The 21,401-nt window shown below is 33.7% G+C and overlaps 1 protein-coding gene across 1 annotated transcript in view; it reads right to left on the bottom strand.

Moving 5' to 3' along the window:
- Positions 1–21,401, bottom strand: part of COBLL1 (cordon-bleu WH2 repeat protein like 1) — a 70,849-nt gene that overhangs the window by 3,129 nt on the left and 46,319 nt on the right. The window contains 7 exon segments of the mRNA XM_021711437.1: positions 4,618–4,794; positions 6,646–8,216; positions 12,119–12,213; positions 13,414–13,648; positions 18,204–18,323; positions 19,548–19,622; positions 20,068–20,215. Coding sequence (XP_021567112.1) covers positions 4,618–4,794; positions 6,646–8,216; positions 12,119–12,213; positions 13,414–13,648; positions 18,204–18,323; positions 19,548–19,622; positions 20,068–20,215 — 2,421 coding nt within the window.

Below are 21,401 nucleotides of genomic sequence, written 5' to 3'. Positions count from 1 at the left end.
TTTTTTGGAGATTCTTTCAATGTGTTGCCCATTTCATAATGAGTGATTCACAAGCACACTTGCCCATGCTCCACTGAGTGTTCAGGAGTTTTAAACCAAAAACAACATAACCCCCTCCACCGTGTGCTCCATTCTCCTTATTCACCAATCTTGCTCTGAGTAACTTTTTTTGTTACCCAGGATGAAAAAAGTCCTCAAAGGGAAAAGTTTTGCCTATGTGGAAGAGGTGGGAAAAAAAAACAACAGCAGAAGCACAAAAAGGCATCAAAATTGACAAGTTCAAAACTGCTTTGATCAGCGTGTCTCAATAGGTGTATTGCATTAAATGAACAGTGCTTTGAAGTGACCGAAGTTTACACATGTAAGAATAAATACACAATATTTTAATAAATGAATTCTGGTTGTTTAGGGTCCTCTCTTAAATAGAGAATCCAGTTAAACATTCACCGATAAGGAGCATAAGCTATAAAGCTATATTACATTCATATAGTCAAATACTATGCAATCTTAAAAAGAATAGTGTACATATATATGTAATAACATGGAAAACTTCAAATATATGAATGATTTGAGAGAATTCCATTTTTGTAAATTAAATATGTTTATATACTTCAAAAGTGATCTAGAAGGTTACATAGCCATCTATCAAAAGTGGTTACTTTTGCAGAAAAATAGGATTTGCTTTGATATTTAAATCCTTGTTTGCTAAATATTTAAACATCAGAAAACATCATTAGAATACTATTCTATAAATTCTAAGGTCAAAGATCTTATCCATGCCACTTTATAACCAGTTTATATCAATGTATATTTTAATGCCTGGCACAATGTAGTGCTCAATGAATATTTCTTGAATGGAATATGGTTACTTTTTACAAACATTTATAAAGCAAAAAAAGTATTGCTTGAATTTTTGACCAAGGAACATATCATACTTTTAATACAGATGCTTTAAAAAATATTAACATTTAAGAACTTACTAATGTGAATATCTACTAGTCAACTGTCTACACTTGAAGTTTAACTAATTTTTAGCAATTTCATACAGCTTTTTTATTTCTATAAGGAACATTAACTATGAAAATTTCTATGGTTTACTTTTACTTTAAAAACATAGAAACTGCTGCCAACATGAAAACCCTTTGGTTATTCAAATTAAGATAAAGGAAATATGAAAAAAAAAAACAAGCAGATCAGTTAAATAAACAAAAAAGCTAGCAAGATTCTGGATGACTTATTCAGTTGTTCCCTTCCTTCCAGGCTTCTCGAGCCAAAGATAAATTTTACATTCTGAGAAAATATTGACATATAGTGCCAAATACTGTTCATTAGAGTATCTTCAGATCTTATTTTTAAAAACCTATATTCTATTTATCATAGTATAATAACTTGACTTTTAGTAATTTAGTCACCATGAATGGTTGAAAATAGCCAGAGCCGTTCTTGTGTCAACATAGGCCAATGGTAATGGATTAATCTGCCTTATTCTCTATTAATAATTTGCTGATTCATATATGTCTTAATATCAAACAATTTATAAAATATGAGCTAGATTTATCAGTGCTTTATAGGAAGACAAGACTAATTTCTGTGACCACGTAGGAGTGCAAAGGGGGTAAGGTATGGAAAAATGCTTCAGAAACCTAAAAAATAAGGCATGTTCGTTACTACATTTACACTAGAGCAATCAACTAGATAATTGTTCTAATATGAACCAGCCATTATAATGAAGGTTAATTGCTCGGGTATGAACCAGAGTCATAAGGCAGGTTGGTACCTGAAGTTAAATTGAACATTTGGGTGCCAAGATACAGACAAACACAGAGCCAACTTTCTGATGAACAATCTAAACCTACTGTCAAAAATCACTGGAAATTTTATTTGGCAATATAATTGCTGTTCTATAAAAGAAATGTCAGAATTTAAAAGATACTAGGATAAATCTTCAGTAAAGGACAGAAACATGGAATTCAAGCAAAGATCACAAGAAATTAGGAGCCTGCTTGTATCCATTTTCACCATCTTTTGTAGTTTTTTTGAAATAGAATATGTGTACAGAAAAGTAGAGCTCAATGAAAGCAGGCAGACATGCATACAACCCACCACTCAGCTCCAACCCCCACATATCTTACCTTTATTTAAAGATGTTTATATTTTCTTCAACATAGAATTTTTTTACTAATTTTAATATTTTTATCACACTAAAATAACATTTATTTTTATTACTTAGTTTTTTTATCCCCCTTAAATTGTGTGCCTTTCCTATCTCAATAGGCCCTCAACAACCCCTTCTTTTCTGTATAAACTTTATAATTACTTCCTTGATTTAAAAAAAAAAAGTCACATGAGTATGTATCACTAAATAATAAAAATTAGTTTTGTATGCTGTCAAATTTTACACATTTTTGTGTGTTTCTGTTCATGTTGTTGAGTTTCACTGCACTTTGTTCATTTTATTGCTATATGATAGTCCACTAATTGAATATATCATTTATTCTACTAACTGAATAGTAAGGTTATATTTGGGGATTTTACAAATAACATTCCATGAACATTCTTATATGTGAGTCTTGGCACATAAGAACACAATTTGTTAGAAAAATTAGAAGGGCAAAATGCTGGTCATGAAGTGTGGATACTGTGAACTTTACTAGATTCTATATCCATTGTTAGTGAAATGAAATGGATTATGGATAGAATTTTCATTAAAGAAACTTAAGAGCTGGCACTGCATATACTCATAGCTATCGATAACCTCCTATGGAAAGAGATAAAATTTTAGATTCAATAGAATCTAAAATAATGAGTTTTATACAGGAAACAAGTATAGGATCACCACTTAGTGCATAGTGTCTGTGTTGACTCATATCCAGCTCATTCTGGAAGCAATAGAGTTTTCTGTGTGAAAAAATCTGCCTGGTCCAGTTCCAGAGCACAGCAAGTTCATAGCTGCTGACCTATACAATTCTGTTGGTCTAAAAGCCATTTCAAACTTAAAGCACAGTTTCTGCAATTAGTTCATTGAAACTGACTTCGCTGACTTAGTACAAAGGCATGGCAATCAGTACCTGTGTAGTTACTTGGTTCTCCCATGACTTGATACACTACTGTTTCTCAGGACCAGGCTGGGAATGCACAGAAGGCAGAGATTTCATGTTATTCATTTTGGAATTTTCAATATTTAATACAAGTTTTGGTACTTACATGCTTTTTAAAAAATGCTTGTCAAAGTTATTGAACTGAGAAAACAGCGATGACTGGTTTTGAAACTCATCCTTAATTTACAAGATCAGAAACAAAAATTTTCATAAGTGAAGATGTGTAATTTATAAATGTAGGCATATATTCCTTCCAAAAATATAAATTTGTCATGACCTGTGAAATATCAGTTTCAATATTCTTTACCAAATTTTTATGCTGCCTGGTACCTAAAACCAGACTCTACAAATAACCTAAAAAAAATTTAAACTTAATCCCCTGAATTATTTCTTCCTGTTTCCTCCACTCCTGACAGCACCCAGTATTATGCCTTGTCTCCATGTTTGTCTAGATGACAGTGCCAAGTCCTCTGGGAAGGAATGGCTGTCATTCACAGCTATACACAAACACATTGAGGAAACTGGCTTAAGCAGTCTGGCCAATGTTGATGTGGTTGAAAGGCCCAGAAAGCCTTTACTCATTTTTTTCTATCTTTGTAGCATGCCTGTTCCTTTACAAATTTAATTTCTCTCAATGTTTTGGTCAACAAACCTTTTCCTCTTCTCTAAATGGCTTTTAAAATGATCTGAGAAGGAATTCACAAAATGAAATGCCTAGGGAGTCAGTGGAATAACAAGTACTTTCATTGTCTTAGTTGTTGAGGTGTTTCTAAGAGAACTAAGAGGAGAAGACGACAGAGATGTAGGGAGATGACTCCCTTTGGGGAGTCTAACTGATGATGTCTTGCTCAAAGCTTCCCATATTCTCTCAGTGGATGAAGGGAAACCAGGGAGGAAATTCTCCTGCAATGAATTCCCAGAGATATTTGTTAGGTATTTACCCTGAGAAGAAACTTTATCTCCTCACCTGATGCTTTCCTACACCTTGGTAAGAAGAAACTAGACAACTTTAGAAGGACATTACCAAGACGAAATTCTACATGGGTTCTCCTATAAATTCTCTAGAGTTTCTCCACTTTCCTTGGTTTAATTTATGAAACTCTTCCTTATATACCACATATGGTAGTAACTTTATACACCGCAGAAGATATGGCTAAAAACTTGCAGGTTCCTGTCACCCATCTAACCTTTCTGGAATAGGAAGAATCTTTATTGTGGTGCTAATATAATTACTTAAAATAAGAGTCTGGGGCACTTTCTCTATATGGTTATGTAAGAATGAACAAAACGCAAGTTCTGCACCTGGCTGATGTTGTGGAAAACAAACCTGACATATTTTTAAATATGTGTAAGGCTCTGGACTGTTTCAGCTTACACTTCAAAAATGACTCCTTACATAAAAGAGTAACTTCTGGATCCCTATTTAGATTTAAATGCTAGAAAAATTTTTTCCCCTAAGTATTAGTTTGACAATGTTGAAAATAAACCCACTGCCAGCCATCTGATGAAGAAAACTTACCCTTTTCAATTTGGCAGCAGCCTCTCCAGAACGGATTGCAGTCAGCAAACTCTGTCGAATCTGTTCTGGGTCAGAGCTTTGGAATGTTAAAGAATTTTGTCTCTGAAGGGTGAATGATGGACAGACAGTTGGAGTCAGTATTTGGGAATTCTCTTCATTACGTGCAGAGTTATTTTCCTACAAAAATAAATGTGAAATATTTATACGAATACCAAGAGAAGAATGGGCCATTTTTGCAAAATGTTTTCATCATCAGTAGTTCTTTAAGAATCATCATTTACCACACTGGTGTTTCAGACACAGCTCTATCACCTCACCCACTGAATTATCTCTGCTGCCACAGCTAAGTTGGAAGATGAGGGCATTGTTTTTCTTCTCTTGAACTCAAGACGCTAAGAAAGGAAAATGATACCTCTCCTTGTTTCATAAATACAGTGATAATTTTACTGTGCTTGAGTCAAATACATGAAGTTGACTAGAAAAGTCAAATTAATAATAAAAAAATTTCAAATACTAAAAAATGAGGCATTTTTATGGTACCAACATATTAGGCTGTGAAGTTACTTTTTGTAAATGTACAAAACAGTCAAATATTGGCAATTTCATATTGGTTGAATCTAATATACCTTGTAATAAAGGAATACTAATTATTATGCTATACTTAATAGTTTCTGGAAGTCACAAAGACTAAATGTTGACCATATTTTATTCTTCCCATGAAACTAAAATTAAAAATTAGAAACTTCCAAATTGAAGAATCAAAATTTAGTCAAGCGTCTTAGGAAAGAATATTTAGTAACTGAATTAACTGGCATATGTTATCAAGTAATCTTAAAAATGTCTTTTTCAAACTGCCAAATATCTTTACAAAAAATGAGCTCCACAGGGCTCAGGCAATGCCTCAAAAACTGTATTATCTAAATCAAGCTTCCACTGTTTAGAAATAGTATTCTATTCTAAGAAAAAACACAGGCTTTGTTCCCAAATAATTAATTTTTAGATCATACATCTCTTCCTGATGCTATATCAACAAAATAAACACAAATGTAAAATATAAGAAGAAATGTTCAAGATAAATGCTCTTTAAAATTATGGAAAAATATTTATTTGGCAATATGGTTAATATTCTCTTACTTTAAGAATGTTTGAAAAAGTAGTATTAAATACTTCTGGGAACTGTCACACAAATATAAAAGCATTCTTTAAACACTATCAGAGTAAAAGTACACCAAGTATTTCTTTAAAACTGCTGTAAGATTATCGTGCTTCATGTTGTGAGTTTCATCCTCTCCTTTGATATTATTTGAACCTAGCAAAATACAACACTTAGTTAATCAAACACTAAATCAACAACACTTCTTTTTGGTAAATTTTCAAATTAGATAGTAGCTAGATGGTATTTTGATCAACATGTACATTACTGTTAAAAAAGTTGACACTGAATTAACAAAATAGGGAATTAAGAAAAGTAAATGTATAACTGTTTTCAATTTAAACTATTTATATGTAATAATGTTTGGTAAACTGAGGTTAAATGTATATGATGGAAAATGCACAGTTGAGAAATGCTTAGTTTTTTTTCCTGGTCTTTGATACTATTTATGTTTCTATTTCATTAAAACCATTCATTTTTATTAATAGTACAGTAAGATTGGAGAAGAAAATAAGCAGACCAGAGCATCCAGAAAAGTTAAAAATAAATTAAGATGAGAAAACACAGGAAAATAGTCAGGACCATAGACTAGTACATCATTGTAAGAGCAAAGAAACTTTAAAACATTTGCTAATGACACAACCATATAATGATGACCTTACAGTAATACTTGAACACATTATATGAATTACAATAATTCTCAGAGTAAATAATCAAATTCTATGTATTACCACTCTTTTCCTTGCAATAGCTTAATATCAGATTAATGTGAATTCAGTTAAGTAGCACACACATACACCGACATTCTTGTAAACCCCCATGTTAACCATGTTGTTAAATCTGAATACTTCTTTTCAAAGAGGTTACACATTTACCTTATCAATCACCTCAGGCTGTGGGATGTCCACACATTTATTTACAGAATGAGTCTTCTCTTCCTCTGTGTTGGCTGGAGGTTGGGCAGATGCCCCTTCACTGCATGACTCAGTACGTGTTTTACTGAAAGACTGTGACCTTTTCACTACAGCGAGGGCAAATGGTGAAGGACCCGAATTTGAGTATGGCCGTGGGGCACCAAAAGTTTTCAAAGTCTTCAGATTTAGCGCTGCTGCCTGGCTAGTGGGAAGAGTCCCAGGTTTTGGTGCTACGGGGGGAGGAGGAGAGGTTTCCGTGGGCTTCTGACTGACGATGTCATCATCCGTATTTTGAATTTGGGGTTGTGAGACAGAGCGAGCTGTTTTACTTAAGGGAGAAAGAGTCTGCTCAGGAGGAGGCAGCATATCCTTTCCTACCACCTTATTTGGTAATTCTTTTGGAGTAGGACTGGGGGCAGCGTGGGCATTCTTGGCTGCAGCAGATGTCACATACTGGCCAGATGCTCTCTTCTGCATCTGCAAGAAAAAAGAACTGGGTTTTGTCTGGGAATTTGAAGCCCGAGATTTAAATTTTGACTCCAAAATATTGTTTATATCTTCCAAATTTGGTGCAAAAGGAGCTGTGCCAGTGTCTCTTATCACTTTGGGAGGTCTCAGAGGATTAACGATGGCACCATCCGATGAGCTCACAGCACTGTGCACCTCATTCTCTGTTTTCAAGTTAGGCTTAGGTTTAAGGTCTGGTGGTGACTCCTTTGGTCCAGCAGAAATGGCAGGCTCTTCTGTTTGGATGGCAGTTTCTCTCACATTCTCATCAGTGGGCTTTTTTACTAAAGTATATATCTCTTGATCATCTTTATACCCTACAGTTTCCGATTCCCAGTCTTTTGATATTTCCAAGGATTTGGGAGGCACTATTTTATAAGTAGTCATTCCGATTTTGGGTATATACTCTCGTGTGATTTCGTTTGAAGGTTTTGGCTTGGAGTTGTAGTCCTGTCTGTAAAATGGATAATTCTTCAGGTAAGAAGCATTCGAATTTTTGTCAATCCTATCTACAGAAGGCAAAAGATCATCATCACTACGTGCACAAATTGGATCTTTCATGGTAAGACGCTCTTCTGAATGTATAATTAGGGTGTCTTGACTCCTGAATTCCCTTGAGGTTTCTACAGAATCTTGTGAACTTAAGGATAAATGTTTAGTTGATTTGTTATTTGAAGTTTTCACACTTTCATTAATTTTAAAGTCAGACAAATAATGATCTTGTTGATTCCCACAAAAACTGTTACTGGAAGGGGTTGTCTGAATTGCTGCATCTTGCATTTTTGTCTTTTCTGCATCAGGTTGATTCATTTTTTGATCTGGTACCGATGAAGCTGCTAGATGGTTTTCCTTGTAATTTACAGTAGTATGAGTTTTATGTACCCGAGAGTCTGATAGTCTGACAACATCCGTGTCCATGTCGTTATTTTTGGCAACAGCTCCTACAGTGATTTCTGTTTTCCTCACTCCATTTTTTATATTATCGTCTCTGTTCTCTGAAAAGATAATTATTTAATTTTGAGTCATTGAGAAAAAAATATTGTCAAGTTAAAAATATGAAAAAAAGCAGAAAAACTCATTTTCAGTGCCTAACTTACCCAATCTGAAATAGGATGGTTTGAATTCTACAGATAATTTTAAAATCACTAACTATACAAAAGCAAGTAGTGGCATACAGAGAAAACAGTATGGGCTTTGGATTCATAGAGACCTAAATTTGGAACCCCTGGCTTAAAAAGTATAGCCACAATATGCCAATTAACTTATTTGAGCCTCAGTTTGCTCAGATGCAAAAAGGCGAAAATATGCATTTTATATTATATACATCATTTATACAGCATGCTCCGTTAGGATGGGATATTGACCAGAACACAAAGACTCCATAGAAAGTAGCTGTGTTTCTTCTTAGAAGAACTTCGTATTTCAGTCATTGTTAACAATGACGAAAGAAAGAAACAGACAAATTTTAAGACTGTATTTTTTTCCTTTTTTCACATTTTTAAGGACAAAAAAAAAATCTGTCTTTTCTATAGCCCCTAGTATATTTATATTTTCATACCTAACATTAAAAGGGAAACAAATACCAGCAAATGTTGTCAGTTTTAATGAAGGCATATAACAGATTATATTACCTTTAAGATTTTAAGTAAAAATAGAATCTAAGTTGATAGTCATGCTAATTAAGTGTCCCTAAAACAGAATCTAAGTTGATAGTCGTGCTAATTAAGTGTCCTTGCTAAAGACTTTTGGAGGACTTTGTTTTTAGTTATAACTGGGTGATTTCGACTACATAAAATTGATCATATTGGTTTTGATTTTTCTCTGTGGTAAAAGGCACCCTTATTCTAGAGTCTGAGTCAAAGTAGAGATAACAACCCCCTCTCCTCTGTACTACTTTTCCTCTTGATTCTAATTCAGACCTCCTGAAAATGACAATCATTTGCCAGTATCTAGGTGAACAAAGCAACAGCTTCCAGTCAACAACATGATGGCATAGCACTGGCATGAAGCATCTGGAAGAAAACACAGGTTTATGAGTCTGTACCATGTGTCTAGTACTGAGCTGCGTAATTTTTGTACTGTGCTCCTCTATTCAAATGCCCTAAAGAATCATGCCCCCTGCATGACCACTACCCTATCTTCAAAACCTAGCAGCTATCCTTTTCAGATATGGTAGTAATTTGCACACCATAAGGGAAATGGGAGCCCTAGGAGTCAACTTGTGAAAGAATATCATGTATTTCTCTGTAGTGTATCACCACCCACTTTTACGTATAAAAGGATGAGACCAACTACACTGCCTAAAATGCAATGAGCTACATAATGCAGTCCCTTCTGTTAAACAGAAAAAAGCCATGTACGCAAAAAATGCATTGTTAGGTAAATTTATATACAAACAATATTTTAAGATATCTTCACATTTTTAAACTGCCTATTTGCACTCATTTGGCTATGGCAGTTGATATTCCAAATTATGTTGCAAGACTCCTATATTCAACATGTACTTTTTAAAGTATAATTCATTTTTATTCTTTGCAGATAAAATGTAACTGATTATCAGAATACATATTATCTACTTGAGTAACTTCTTTTCTCAATGACCAATAATTATAAACTTTTGCGATTTATAAAATTAAGGACATGTGATTAGAAACCATAGAAAAGGCACATTTTGGCCTCTGCTTTAATTTACTTGGTTCATAAGTATTTTAAAATATTTGTATGAAAAGCACTACTCTGAACATTGTTATAAGCATGAAAGAATTTAAGAAATGATCCCCGGCAGCAGGAAATTAGCTAAATGTATTTCCTTCTCTTTTATTTCTCATTTTCCACAGAAGATAAGTATTTTCCAGTTTACATAAGAGAAACATTTTCTAAAAGAAAGTAAATCAATGTAAAAAATATATTTTAAATTACATCTTCTATAACAAACCCTCATTTATTGGTTTTAGAACTCCAAATTTCTGTCTTTCAACTTTTCAGTGGATATCTGCTTTACCATTGTCTAACTCTGAATTTCTTATCAACATTTCATGATATTCTCAATAATCATCGGCCTTGAAACCTAGAATGCACTGTCATAAATATCTGACAATGATTCTAACCAAGTCTATCTATGGCAAGGTCATTTTCCAAGGACGGCCAGTAGAGGGAGAAGGCGACTTTTGTACTATTCTGCCCCCCACTCAAAACTGATGCTGACATTTACAACCTTATGAAAGGATGATTTAGATTTAGATTAGTAATTTAGACAAGAGTAGGTAAAAAGAAAGACAGACTAAAACTATGTTAAAAATAATAGAATTAATTTTTTTTAAAAACTATACTTGACAAAAGTCATTGCAAACCATGCACAAATCAAAATAAATACTGCATGAATGTACTTGTGAGTCTAGCACAAACCTGACATCAAAAATCTTAGCAAAAATGATTCAATTTGACTGTTATGTTAAAGAGAAGGAAATAACTTTTCAACCATAATGTCTCAATATAATACTACTGCCACCAAAGTATATGCTATAAAAAAACTGAATAAAGAGGAAAAGAATGGGGAAATTATTTATTTTATACCTTCTCAATATTTAGATATTGAGAGGAGAATGAATCAGAGACATAATATTCAAGCTAACAAACACATAACACTCATATAAAATGAGATACATATTTGTGTGTGTGTGTGTGTGTGTGTGTGTATGTGATATTGGGATTATCCATGTCTTATTCATATATGATTATATTCCTATGTTTTCAAGGACTCTTAACCTAGTTTTGTGTATTAATATAATAGATTGGACTATGAGAATTCATAAGCCACTTTCTTCTTATCCGCTTAAAGACTATTGTGTATTCCTTGAATTTTCTATTACTGTAGAAATATTTTTTTGAAATTCAATCCTTTATATCTATTTTAAGAGTATCACAGTATTCTGCAGGGTGCTGAGGAATTGAAACAAAGTATCAAATATAACTCCACTGATCCAGTACTGTCCAATACAGTTGAATAGTCAGGATTAGAGAACCACGTGGCTTCTAATAATCTAGTAAAAAAAAATAATGAAATGGTAGGAATTGGAAATAAATTGCATGAGTAAAGTAGATGAAACTGTTTTCCATGCAAAGACAATATGATAGGCCTAATGATAGAATTAAGTGAATTAGAGCCTGAGAAAAAGAAGAAACTGTCTTGATTTACAGATAAGAATTAGGAAATAGTAGTAAATAAGGTTATATAATTAGATGGTTTGGGCCTTGGAAATCAGGCAGACAAGTTTCATCCAAGGTATAGGAACTTGAGTATAAAGTAAAACAGGCTTGGACTAGGGAGTTAGAAGGAAAAATGAAAAATAAATCACAAGTAGATAGATAGAAGATACATCTTTAAGATCCAAAATCTAAATTAGATTATTGCTAATATTTAATAACAACCACAATAAAAGGTAGTACACATCTCAAGAGCATACTTTAGAGTATTACTGCCTGAGTTTAAATTCAATGTCTACCACTTACTAATTATGGGATCTCAGGCAAGTTATTTAATATCTTGGTGACAAAATCATATGTAAAATGGGACTAAAAATATTAGTACCCACAACAGCCACAAATGAGATCGGTATTAAATGAATCAATATGAGTCTAAATGAGTTAATATATATAAAGTGTTAATAGTCCCTAGCACATAATAATATTATAAGGAATTGGCAATAGTGGGATACCGCCAGGGTTGAGGTTGGGGGAACAAACCACCAAAAAGGGTACCTGATCTCAAACCAGGCAAAGTGCGGACCAAAGGGAGACCCAAATTTTACCTGTATGATGTCCACTTGTATACCTAACCCTGAATTGTACCATACATCTTTCAAATAAAATATATATTTAAAAGAGTAGTATTATAAAAGTGTTGGCTACTAGTGTTTATGTAACTCACCATTCTTTTGGTTTGGGCACAATGACATCAAGTTTCTCTTACTAACAACTACCATCTCTTCATTGCTTGCATCGTGTTCTAAATTCTGTGATCCCCTGAAAGATATGATATTGTATGTTATATGTTGATACAATTCACACACACACCACACCATACACCCCTCTCCCCCCCCACACACACTGAGAACAGGCAAGATTTCAAAGGACAGATGGACTAAAATAATCATCTTTTTCTGCCAAATACTAGAAATTTAATAGCAAAGAAAAAAATACAACTTAGAAGAAATGCAGCTATAAAACATGAGCTTTCATGTGGTAGTCTATTACAAAAAAAGATGCAAGAAGCTCGGTAAATAGACACTCTTCCAAAATAGTATCTTTATTTTGTTATTGGTTGTTTGACTTTTAAAGAAAAAAGAAATTAAATGAAACATTTTGCATCTCGCAAGGTCAACTGTATAAATTAAAATGTGGATTGACCTCACTGATTTTTGTGTGTGTGTGATAGAATAGTTTAATTTGAAGCCAATCCCATGCAAATTATAATAAACCTCTGATGAAAATGGTTTCTTTTACTTGATTGATTTCATCTTTATTCATGGTGTTACATTTCAGACATGATATAAGTAGACTAGACTATAGCTTTCCATTCCAAAGATCAAGTGGAAAGTATATTTCCTGCATCATAAAATTGACTGCAAAAATAATTCTGGTGATTTAACATCATATTTTAACATGTAGAACTGTTTTGTAGCTCAATCAGTGAAAATCCTTAAGGAGTATTTAATAAAAATTGAAAATTAAATGTTACATTTAGGCCAAACAGGTAATAGGCAAAACACACACAGACAAACACAGACACACCTTAATTTCTGAGTCATAGAAATTAACTATATATTATGGTTTATCTGACATAGGAACATTAGAACTGATTTGATTTTCTTTGAAATAATGACATGCAAATAAATACTTCATTAAAAATATTTTTATAATTATAGTTAATGGAATGTAGTCTAAACCAAAAGGCAGACTATATTTGTGTTTAAAATATCCGATCTGGCCGGGCGTGGTAGCTCAAGCCTATAACCCCAGCACTTTGGGAGGCCAAGGTAAGAGGATTGCCTGAGTCAGCAAGTTTGAGACCAGTCTGCCAACATGGTGAGACCTCGTCTCTACAATAAAATAAACTTTTAAAAAAGATGTTCAACAATCCAAAATAAATCAGATCTATATTTCAGAAGAATAGTATTAATAAAACAAACCACCACCAACACTTCTGGCACACAGAGTACTTACTGTCCATCTGTGTTTCTAGCTTCCTGTTTTTCTTCCTTGGAGTTTTGTAAGGACTCTCCACTATCAATGCCGGGGGCTGAGTCAGGATCATTTTTTGGGATATTTATTATATCAGGGGATACAAAAAGAATATCTTGTGACTTCAGAGAAACATTTTTAGCCTCGTCTTCAGGCACTTCACTCAGTTCTTTCCTTTCATCTATTTCTTCAAGGCCATAATCAGAGCTTACTCCAGCTACAAAGAAATGCAGATATAACCCTATATATTAACTTGCCTCATTCATCCTACACAATCCTGACAAGGAAAGAATTGTAAAAATAATAATTATCTGGACTCTGGCTCAAAAATAATAGTGAAATACTTTTGTACTGGTAGTCATGTTAACATACAACTAGATTATCTCAGACTCATATAATTCTAAAAGCAATTTGCTATCTCTAGGTTTTATTCATGGTAGAAGCAAGAGGTCATTTAATGACATAAACTTCAATCTAACTATTTCATTTAAGAACACATCTTTCAGTTATATGATTTTTACATACATGCAATAGCTCAGTAATGCAAATTAAATAATTTTAAAAGTGAAAATTAAAAGAACATGAGATTTTTGTGCTATTTACAAGTGCACTTATAAAATTTGACTTACTGGTTATCAGTATTGACTAGACTTTGAGAATTCTCTGAGCTTCTTTTAAAAATACTGAGAGTTGAGCCGGGCTCGGTGGCTCAGTCTGTAATCCCGTGCCTTTGGGAGGCTGAGGTGAGTGGATTGCCTGACCCCACAGGTTCGAGACCCACCTGGGCAGCAAGACCTCATCTCTACAATAAATCAAAAAATCAGCCGGGCGTGGTAGCGCACGCCTGTAGTTTCAGCTACTTGGAAGGCTGAGGCGGAAGGATCGCCGGAGCCCAGCAGGTTGAGGCAGCGGTGGCCGGGAGCGGCCACTGCACTCTAGTCTGGGCGACAGAGCGAGACTCCAACTCAAAAAAAAAAAAAAAAATTAAAAATTAAAATAAAATAAAAATACCGAGAGTCACAGAATCTCTGAAGGGTAGGGCCTAGAGTTTTTAAGACTACTTAGGTGGCTCTAATGTGCAACCAGGATTAAAAGCTACCAATCTGGGTGCTTGACATAATATTTAAAAATACATATACAGCAAGCATCAGACAATGAAAATAAATTGTTATTCCTACCCAGTTTGACTGAAAGGCAACCTCCTTTCACAATTTTTTTCCTGTATATCCTCAAAAACATAATAAGCTGATATCCATACTTACCTGTTTCCTTTTTTCTTTGTTGCTAGTTTAATATAAACGAAAACATACTGTACCCAATGTTTCTCATCTACCTTTTTTTCTTCGCTTATTGCATCTTAAACATTCTTTCATAGTACTACGTGTGTATGTGTAATTCTTTTCAATAGCTGTGGCTAATATTTTGTTGTGCTAAAATGTGTTTTATCACCAACAACCAATAACCAGCAGAGAAAAAGAGAAGAAAGCAGCCTAACCAGTTAATGTCCACACTGACTGTCGAGATTCGCTGTGAAGCTAAATGTAAACCAAAGAGTGAGGTTCTAGATCTTTCCTTATTTAAATATAATTTAAAATTTTCATTTACATAATAACATCTGAATGAAACCTGATTTTATCCCAAGAGGGATAAAGGGGTAAAGGTGATATAGCATTGGATTATAGTGACCAGCACATACACAAAATTTAATAAAATATTTAACATATTTGAATATTTAAAGTACTTAAAATGTATTTCTTTAATTTTATCTTTAGGCATACAGGTGGAAAAGTATGCTAGTTGTGCTCTCTAAGAAACAAACATGAGAAATTTTAATGGTTTTTTTTATTGTTAATAAAAATTAGATTACTCAATTAAAAATACTAAAGAATTTAGGTCCCTGATCTCAAACCAGGTGAAGTGGGAACAAAAGTGAGGGCCAAACTTAACCTGTACAATGACTATTTGTATACCTAACCCTGAACTGTACCCATATCTTTGGGGGGAAAAAAAAAAGAATTTAGGTATAAGTGAATTTTCAAATGTACATATTTTGGCAAATGTTGCTTTATCATGACATGAAATAGTCATCATGATGTCAGAGTGCAATATAACATATCTATGATAGCACATTACGTCTATGTAGTATGAGCGTGTTCATATAATTTGAAAACTATGTATTGAGAAAAATGAAAAGCCATGCCAATTTAGATATAAATGTGTTTTATAAATAACACTTCAGTACATTATTAAGTTCCTTTGGAAATTACATTAACTAAGGCAACATTTAGCAAGTTATCAATCATTATTCCTACTTCTCTAGTCTACCACAAGTATTTCAGAATCACACAACTGAGAAAGGGTTCTCAACTGATTGAAATATGAAGAATGAGTTACATGTTTCAAAAATCTTTTAAAATTATTTTCCCAGGATTTAATAACTTGGTAGTTACAGACATCACATAGGCTTGCTTCAATACATTTTTATTACCTTGAAAAGTATTCCTATCATTAAAAATCTGGGAAAGTCAGTGATTCTTTTAAAAGTTCTATTCATTAAGTAAATTTTTATAGTCTGCTGTCTGATTAGTACAGATTCCCTAAGCTTTGAAAAATACTAAGTTAAGTTTGTTTTGTTTTGTATGTGTTAACACACTTACATAATGATCAAATTCTAGGATTATTATAAAAAAGAAATTGAAGTGGGGACTTTGAATAATGACTAATTTTCACAAATGTTATATCACAACTATCATATTTTGGCTTTATAAGCTCTAAAGAATATTCATTTTCAAAGAACACGAATGTAAAATCTTAGAGGAAATTTAAGAATTAACTCAAAGTATAAATGTTTAAAAAAATTGCAAAAAAGGCATTTGGAAGCATAATTATTTAAATTTATTTGATACATACTTAGCTTTATATAATTTAAACATTTTTATCTTAGTTTTTTTTCAGTATTTCTGAAGATAGCAAATATTGACTGAAATAAAAAGTAAAATTAAAAAATTATTTAAAATTCACAAAATGGAATACATGTAAAAGGATTAATATTTAAGACTTTAAAAGTAGCATTTTACTGAGAAGTTATTAAAGTAGAAAATTTCACTAGAACTTTTGGGATATCTTATAAACTGATCATCAAATAGCAAGTTGCCTAACAAATGCTATTCTTTGCTAAAACAGAACTATATGAAATCTATTCTAGTGTACTACCTCTGCTTATTATTCATTTACATAAAAAATGCCCACTATGTCAAACACTAGTGTAGCTGCTGCCCACATGGTGGTTTTTTTTTTTTTTCACCTTTTGAAAATGACATGCTGGAAAATTCATCATTTTTGGAACACAGGTCTTTGAGTTTTAACAGGTTAGTTGTATAACCACCACTACAATAAAGATATAGAAGAAATCCATCAACTCCCTACCTTCCTCTATGCTCTCCTCTAATCCCTGCCTCTAGCCACCAATATCCCTACACTTTGCCTTTGTAAGAATGTTACATGAATGAAATCATGTAACAGCTAGCCTTTTGAGTCTGGCTTCCTCATTTAACATCAAACATACAAGATTCAGTCATATTGCCTTATTAATCAGTTATTTGTTCCTTTTTATGGCTAGGTAGCCATATTCCAATATATGATTAAACCAGTTTGTTTACCTACTCCTCAGTTTCGGGGTGTTTGAACTGTTTCCTAATTTTGGCAACTATGAATAAAAATGCTATAACAACTCGCATTGTGTGGGCAGAAACTTTTGTTTTTCTTGAGAAAATACCTGAGAGTGAGATTGTCAAGTCATATAGAAAATGCATATTTACGTTTTATTTAAAAAAAAAAAATCAAACCATTGCAAATGTGGCCACATAATTTTGCATTGCCACAAGCAGTATGGGATAGTATACTAATCTTAAACAAACGAGGCTGGGGTGGTGACTCATGCCTATAATTCCAGCTCTTCGGGAGGCTGAGGTAGGAGGATTACTTGTGCCCAGGAGTTTGAGACTAGCCTAGGCAATATAGTGAGACCTTATCTCCATTTAAAAAATAAAATAAAAAATTAGTCAGGCATGCTAGTGTGTGCCTGTGGTCCCAGCTACTCAGGAGGCTGAAGTGGAAGGATCACCTAAATTTAGGAGTTTAAGGCTATGGTGAGCCATGATTGTGCCACTGCACTCCAGCCTGGGCAACACAGTGAGACCTCAACTCAAAACAAACAAACAAACAAAAAACCCAACTGGTTTGAGGCGATAAAGATTTTTCCTGAGTCAATGAAAAATTGAGAAAAAGAATGATAAGATTCAAATATCACCTAACTGTAAAGCTTTGCCATCTTGTAACAAAATAATTCCAATAATTTAAAAATAAAAAATGGAAAACAATATTGTATGTAGAAAGCCATAGATAGATATAAAAGTAGTTCAATAAGGGGTATATATATATAAATATACTTTTATATATCATATATATTTATACATTGAAGACAATAAAGATCAAGCACTGTCCCACAAAAAAAGTAGAATGCCAAATAGAAAGGAAGCCAAAATCTTTCAGAGCCACTATTTTTATTTATCTTACACTTTGTCATATTCATCTATATGGATAAGAAAACCAGCTAAATCCAGACCTAAATAAAATTTCAAGGGAAAAGGGGAAACTCCTATTTCTTTACAAACATGTTTACACAAGGTTTCAATAAGTAACCAAATTCACACTCGATGCTGTCTTAATCTGTATGACCCAAGGCACCAGCTAGGAAAGGCCCCACCACCTACATGTCCATGATGTCACAGCTGCCTCAGGTGTTCCGGGGCTCTCTGAGAAAGAGGATTCCTCTGTCACTTTGGACACAGTGTACTGCTCCTGCCTTGGGAGCTGAGGGTTAGGGGAGGATTCTGCCAAAGAAGTAAAATCTGTGGAAACGGCACTTAGATATCAGAGTTAAGGCAAGCAGAGACCAAGGAGCATTTGGGTAGAAATCAGATTTGTTAGCTCACAGTTGTCTATGAATTAAACAAAAAAAAGGTAAAAGAGAGAAAAGAAGAGAAACAGATAGCAAAGTTTGAATAGCATGCACACCTTTTTCTAATACTTCAGCATCTTCTAATTTCACTATACAGTTGTAGCTGTTAACATTATTCAATAAATTTCTCTTGTGGAACAAAATAGTGAAATTTATATTACTCTGAGTAAAAGCTAAAAAACATCATTACTAGTTATCCTATCAATAGTAGTATTTTAAATCACAAACAGAAGAGTGAAGAATTCTCATATGTATAAGATATGTTAAAATTTCAAAGTCCTAAATACCACTTAAAAATTAAAGATTCAAGAGTGTTTGGATGTTCCTAAATGATGAGTGAATTTGTGAATATAAATTACAAAAATTAGGTAGAGTTATATTACGCAATTTTCATACTTATCAAATTATCCTCATGATAAAATATTAGCATAATCATACTCTATTTTGTATGGCATTACTAGTCTGTCACGTTCATCTGTCTAATATTAACTCCAAAGATTAAGAAACTTTATCATATTTATAATAGCTACTAAACAGATATTATTGAAAACACTGGGAACAGCATTAGATTATTTTATTTTTACTGGACTTTTATCTATTTGGAGAGAATATACAATGAGAGCCATGTACTGCAATTGAAAATATTTTCATGGTAACAAATTTTTACCACTAGAGTTGGATACCTTTTATGTTGAATTCACTCCATGAACTGTTGCATAAAGAAATTGTGCTTGCTTACATCTTCCTGTAAGCGTTCTTCTGCACACACCTAGGTACGTTCTTAGTTATGATGTGCCATTACTCTTGGGGAGGAGGTTAATAAATGTGACCTGATATTTTATAAGGAAAAATAGAAGCTTAAATAGGGAAGGTACTCAAGGTACAATTCCAGAACTGAAATTCTGATCTCTGCCAGTTTCACACTCTAATCTAGGGAAGACATGGGGGAAAAGGGGGAGAGATTATTTAAAATTTGGAATGACACTGAAAAATCTGTATCTCCTTTATATACAGAGCATTACAATTGTAGTCATTTCTCAATTGTTATGTGCATTCCTTTTCAGTAACTACACAATGTGGAATAAAGGTGTCATACCTGTACTGGATAGCCCCTCAGGAGATTTTGGTTCTGAAACACTTTCTGGAGGAGCACCATCTACTGAATGTACAGCTACAAGAAAGAAATAGCATAACTCATAAAGTCGCATTCACAAATGGTACAATTCCTGAATAGCTTAGTTGTTTTCATATACAGTTCAGAAAGAAATGTGCCCTAAACTTGTTAAAAGTCATCTCACTATCCATCTGTGAAATGACTAAAATCCACTAGGAATCCCTTTCCCACATGTAGCCAGTCCTAAAATGCCAGTATCTTTCTGATAAATTCACAAATTATAACATGCCCACTTTAGGATAATGAAGCTGTACAATTGTGTCATTTTGTTTTGTTTAGTTGCAGATTTTTAAAAAGCAATTAAGTGAGACTAATCAGGGATCATTTTCATAGTCTAAGTATTCTTATTTAGTTAATTAAAAAGACAGAACTGATATCATTTCTACTGTCTGTATTAAATAAAACAACACACATGTAATGTTAAGGGAAAAAGTAACATTACCAGTAACATGACTATTTTCATCACTTTGATGCTGGGGTATTTTGGAAGGTGGGGAAGGTGCTTTTCGCTTTGTCCTTCTCAAAGATGAATTTCCTGTGCTGCTATGGGGCAGCGAGCCAGTCCTCACTATGCCTGCTTCACAAGGACTCTGGAAAATAAAAGGACCAAACACAATCCTGTATATAGAAATTAATAGCAAACTTTAGAATGGCGCTGAACCTTATGTCAAGTATATCATATACCAAAATGGAACACAGTAGTCATTCATTAAAAATGTTCATGAAGCATCTGCCACATACAGCAGCTGGGTTATGGGATATGTAAAAAAATAAAATGTGGCCCTTCTCAAGAAACCTAGCTAGAACCAGGGATTGACATGCAACAACTAACTCATGTGAAGGTAAGTAATATATTATCATAAGTGATATAGTTAAGCACTACCATTTAAGGAAAAATCTGAAGAAATTAAAGTAAGGGATGAAAAATGAAAGACTGTACATCAGGCTGGCTTAATTAATCTACCTCTTTTCAGCACTAGTGCATCAGTGAGAAACACTGTAAAAAAATCTATATGCCTACCCAAGGCAAGGTCCTTTGAGGTCACCACCCACAAACTGCTACTGCTCACACTCACAGCACATGACTGTCAGCAGACCCTAAGACAATCTTGCCTCCGCAGGCTGGCCAGTACCCTCCTGGCCAACTGCCAAGTCATTTTGCTCGCACTCTCTCTCTTTATAACAAAGCTTCTTAAAAGACTAGTTCACAATTTGTGTCTTCAATTTCTCTTTTCCCACTTGAGTCCCTTCTGTTAGACTTTTCCCAGTCCTTGATCCATTAAAACTATTCCTTTTAAAGTCACCAGTGACCTTGACCATGAAGAAATTAGTGACCGCTTCTCAGAACTCACTTATTTGACTTGTTAGCAATGTTAAACATAACGGAACACCATCCTAAAATGCTTTCTTTTGCTTCCAGGATAACACATTCATTATTCTCTGGCTTCTTAGTTTTCTATGTTCTTTTTGTCTCCTGATCAACATGGGTGTGGCCCAGGGCTCAGTCCTTGGTCATATTCTATTTCATATCTCTGCTCACTCTCTTGGTGATCTTATCTTTCCTCTTATTTTTAGGTATTATTTATATGTTAATTAACTCCAAACTATGCCTCTATCATAAAACTCTGTTCTGATATCCCTTTAATACTTAAAGCCACTTCAGTTTAACTGAGATCTCGATAATTCCTCTTTAACTTCTCCTCTGTATCCTGTTCTTCTCGGAGTCTGTCCTGTCTCAATAAAGAACAAGTCATCCTTCCATTCACCCCCATTGCC

Source organism: Carlito syrichta, unplaced genomic scaffold, assembly GCF_000164805.1.
Source record: "Carlito syrichta isolate Samal-C Ts95f unplaced genomic scaffold, Tarsius_syrichta-2.0.1 Scaffold302296, whole genome shotgun sequence".
Taxonomy (NCBI): domain Eukaryota; kingdom Metazoa; phylum Chordata; class Mammalia; order Primates; family Tarsiidae; genus Carlito; species Carlito syrichta.
This window is presented reverse-complemented; position numbering and strand designations above follow the sequence as displayed.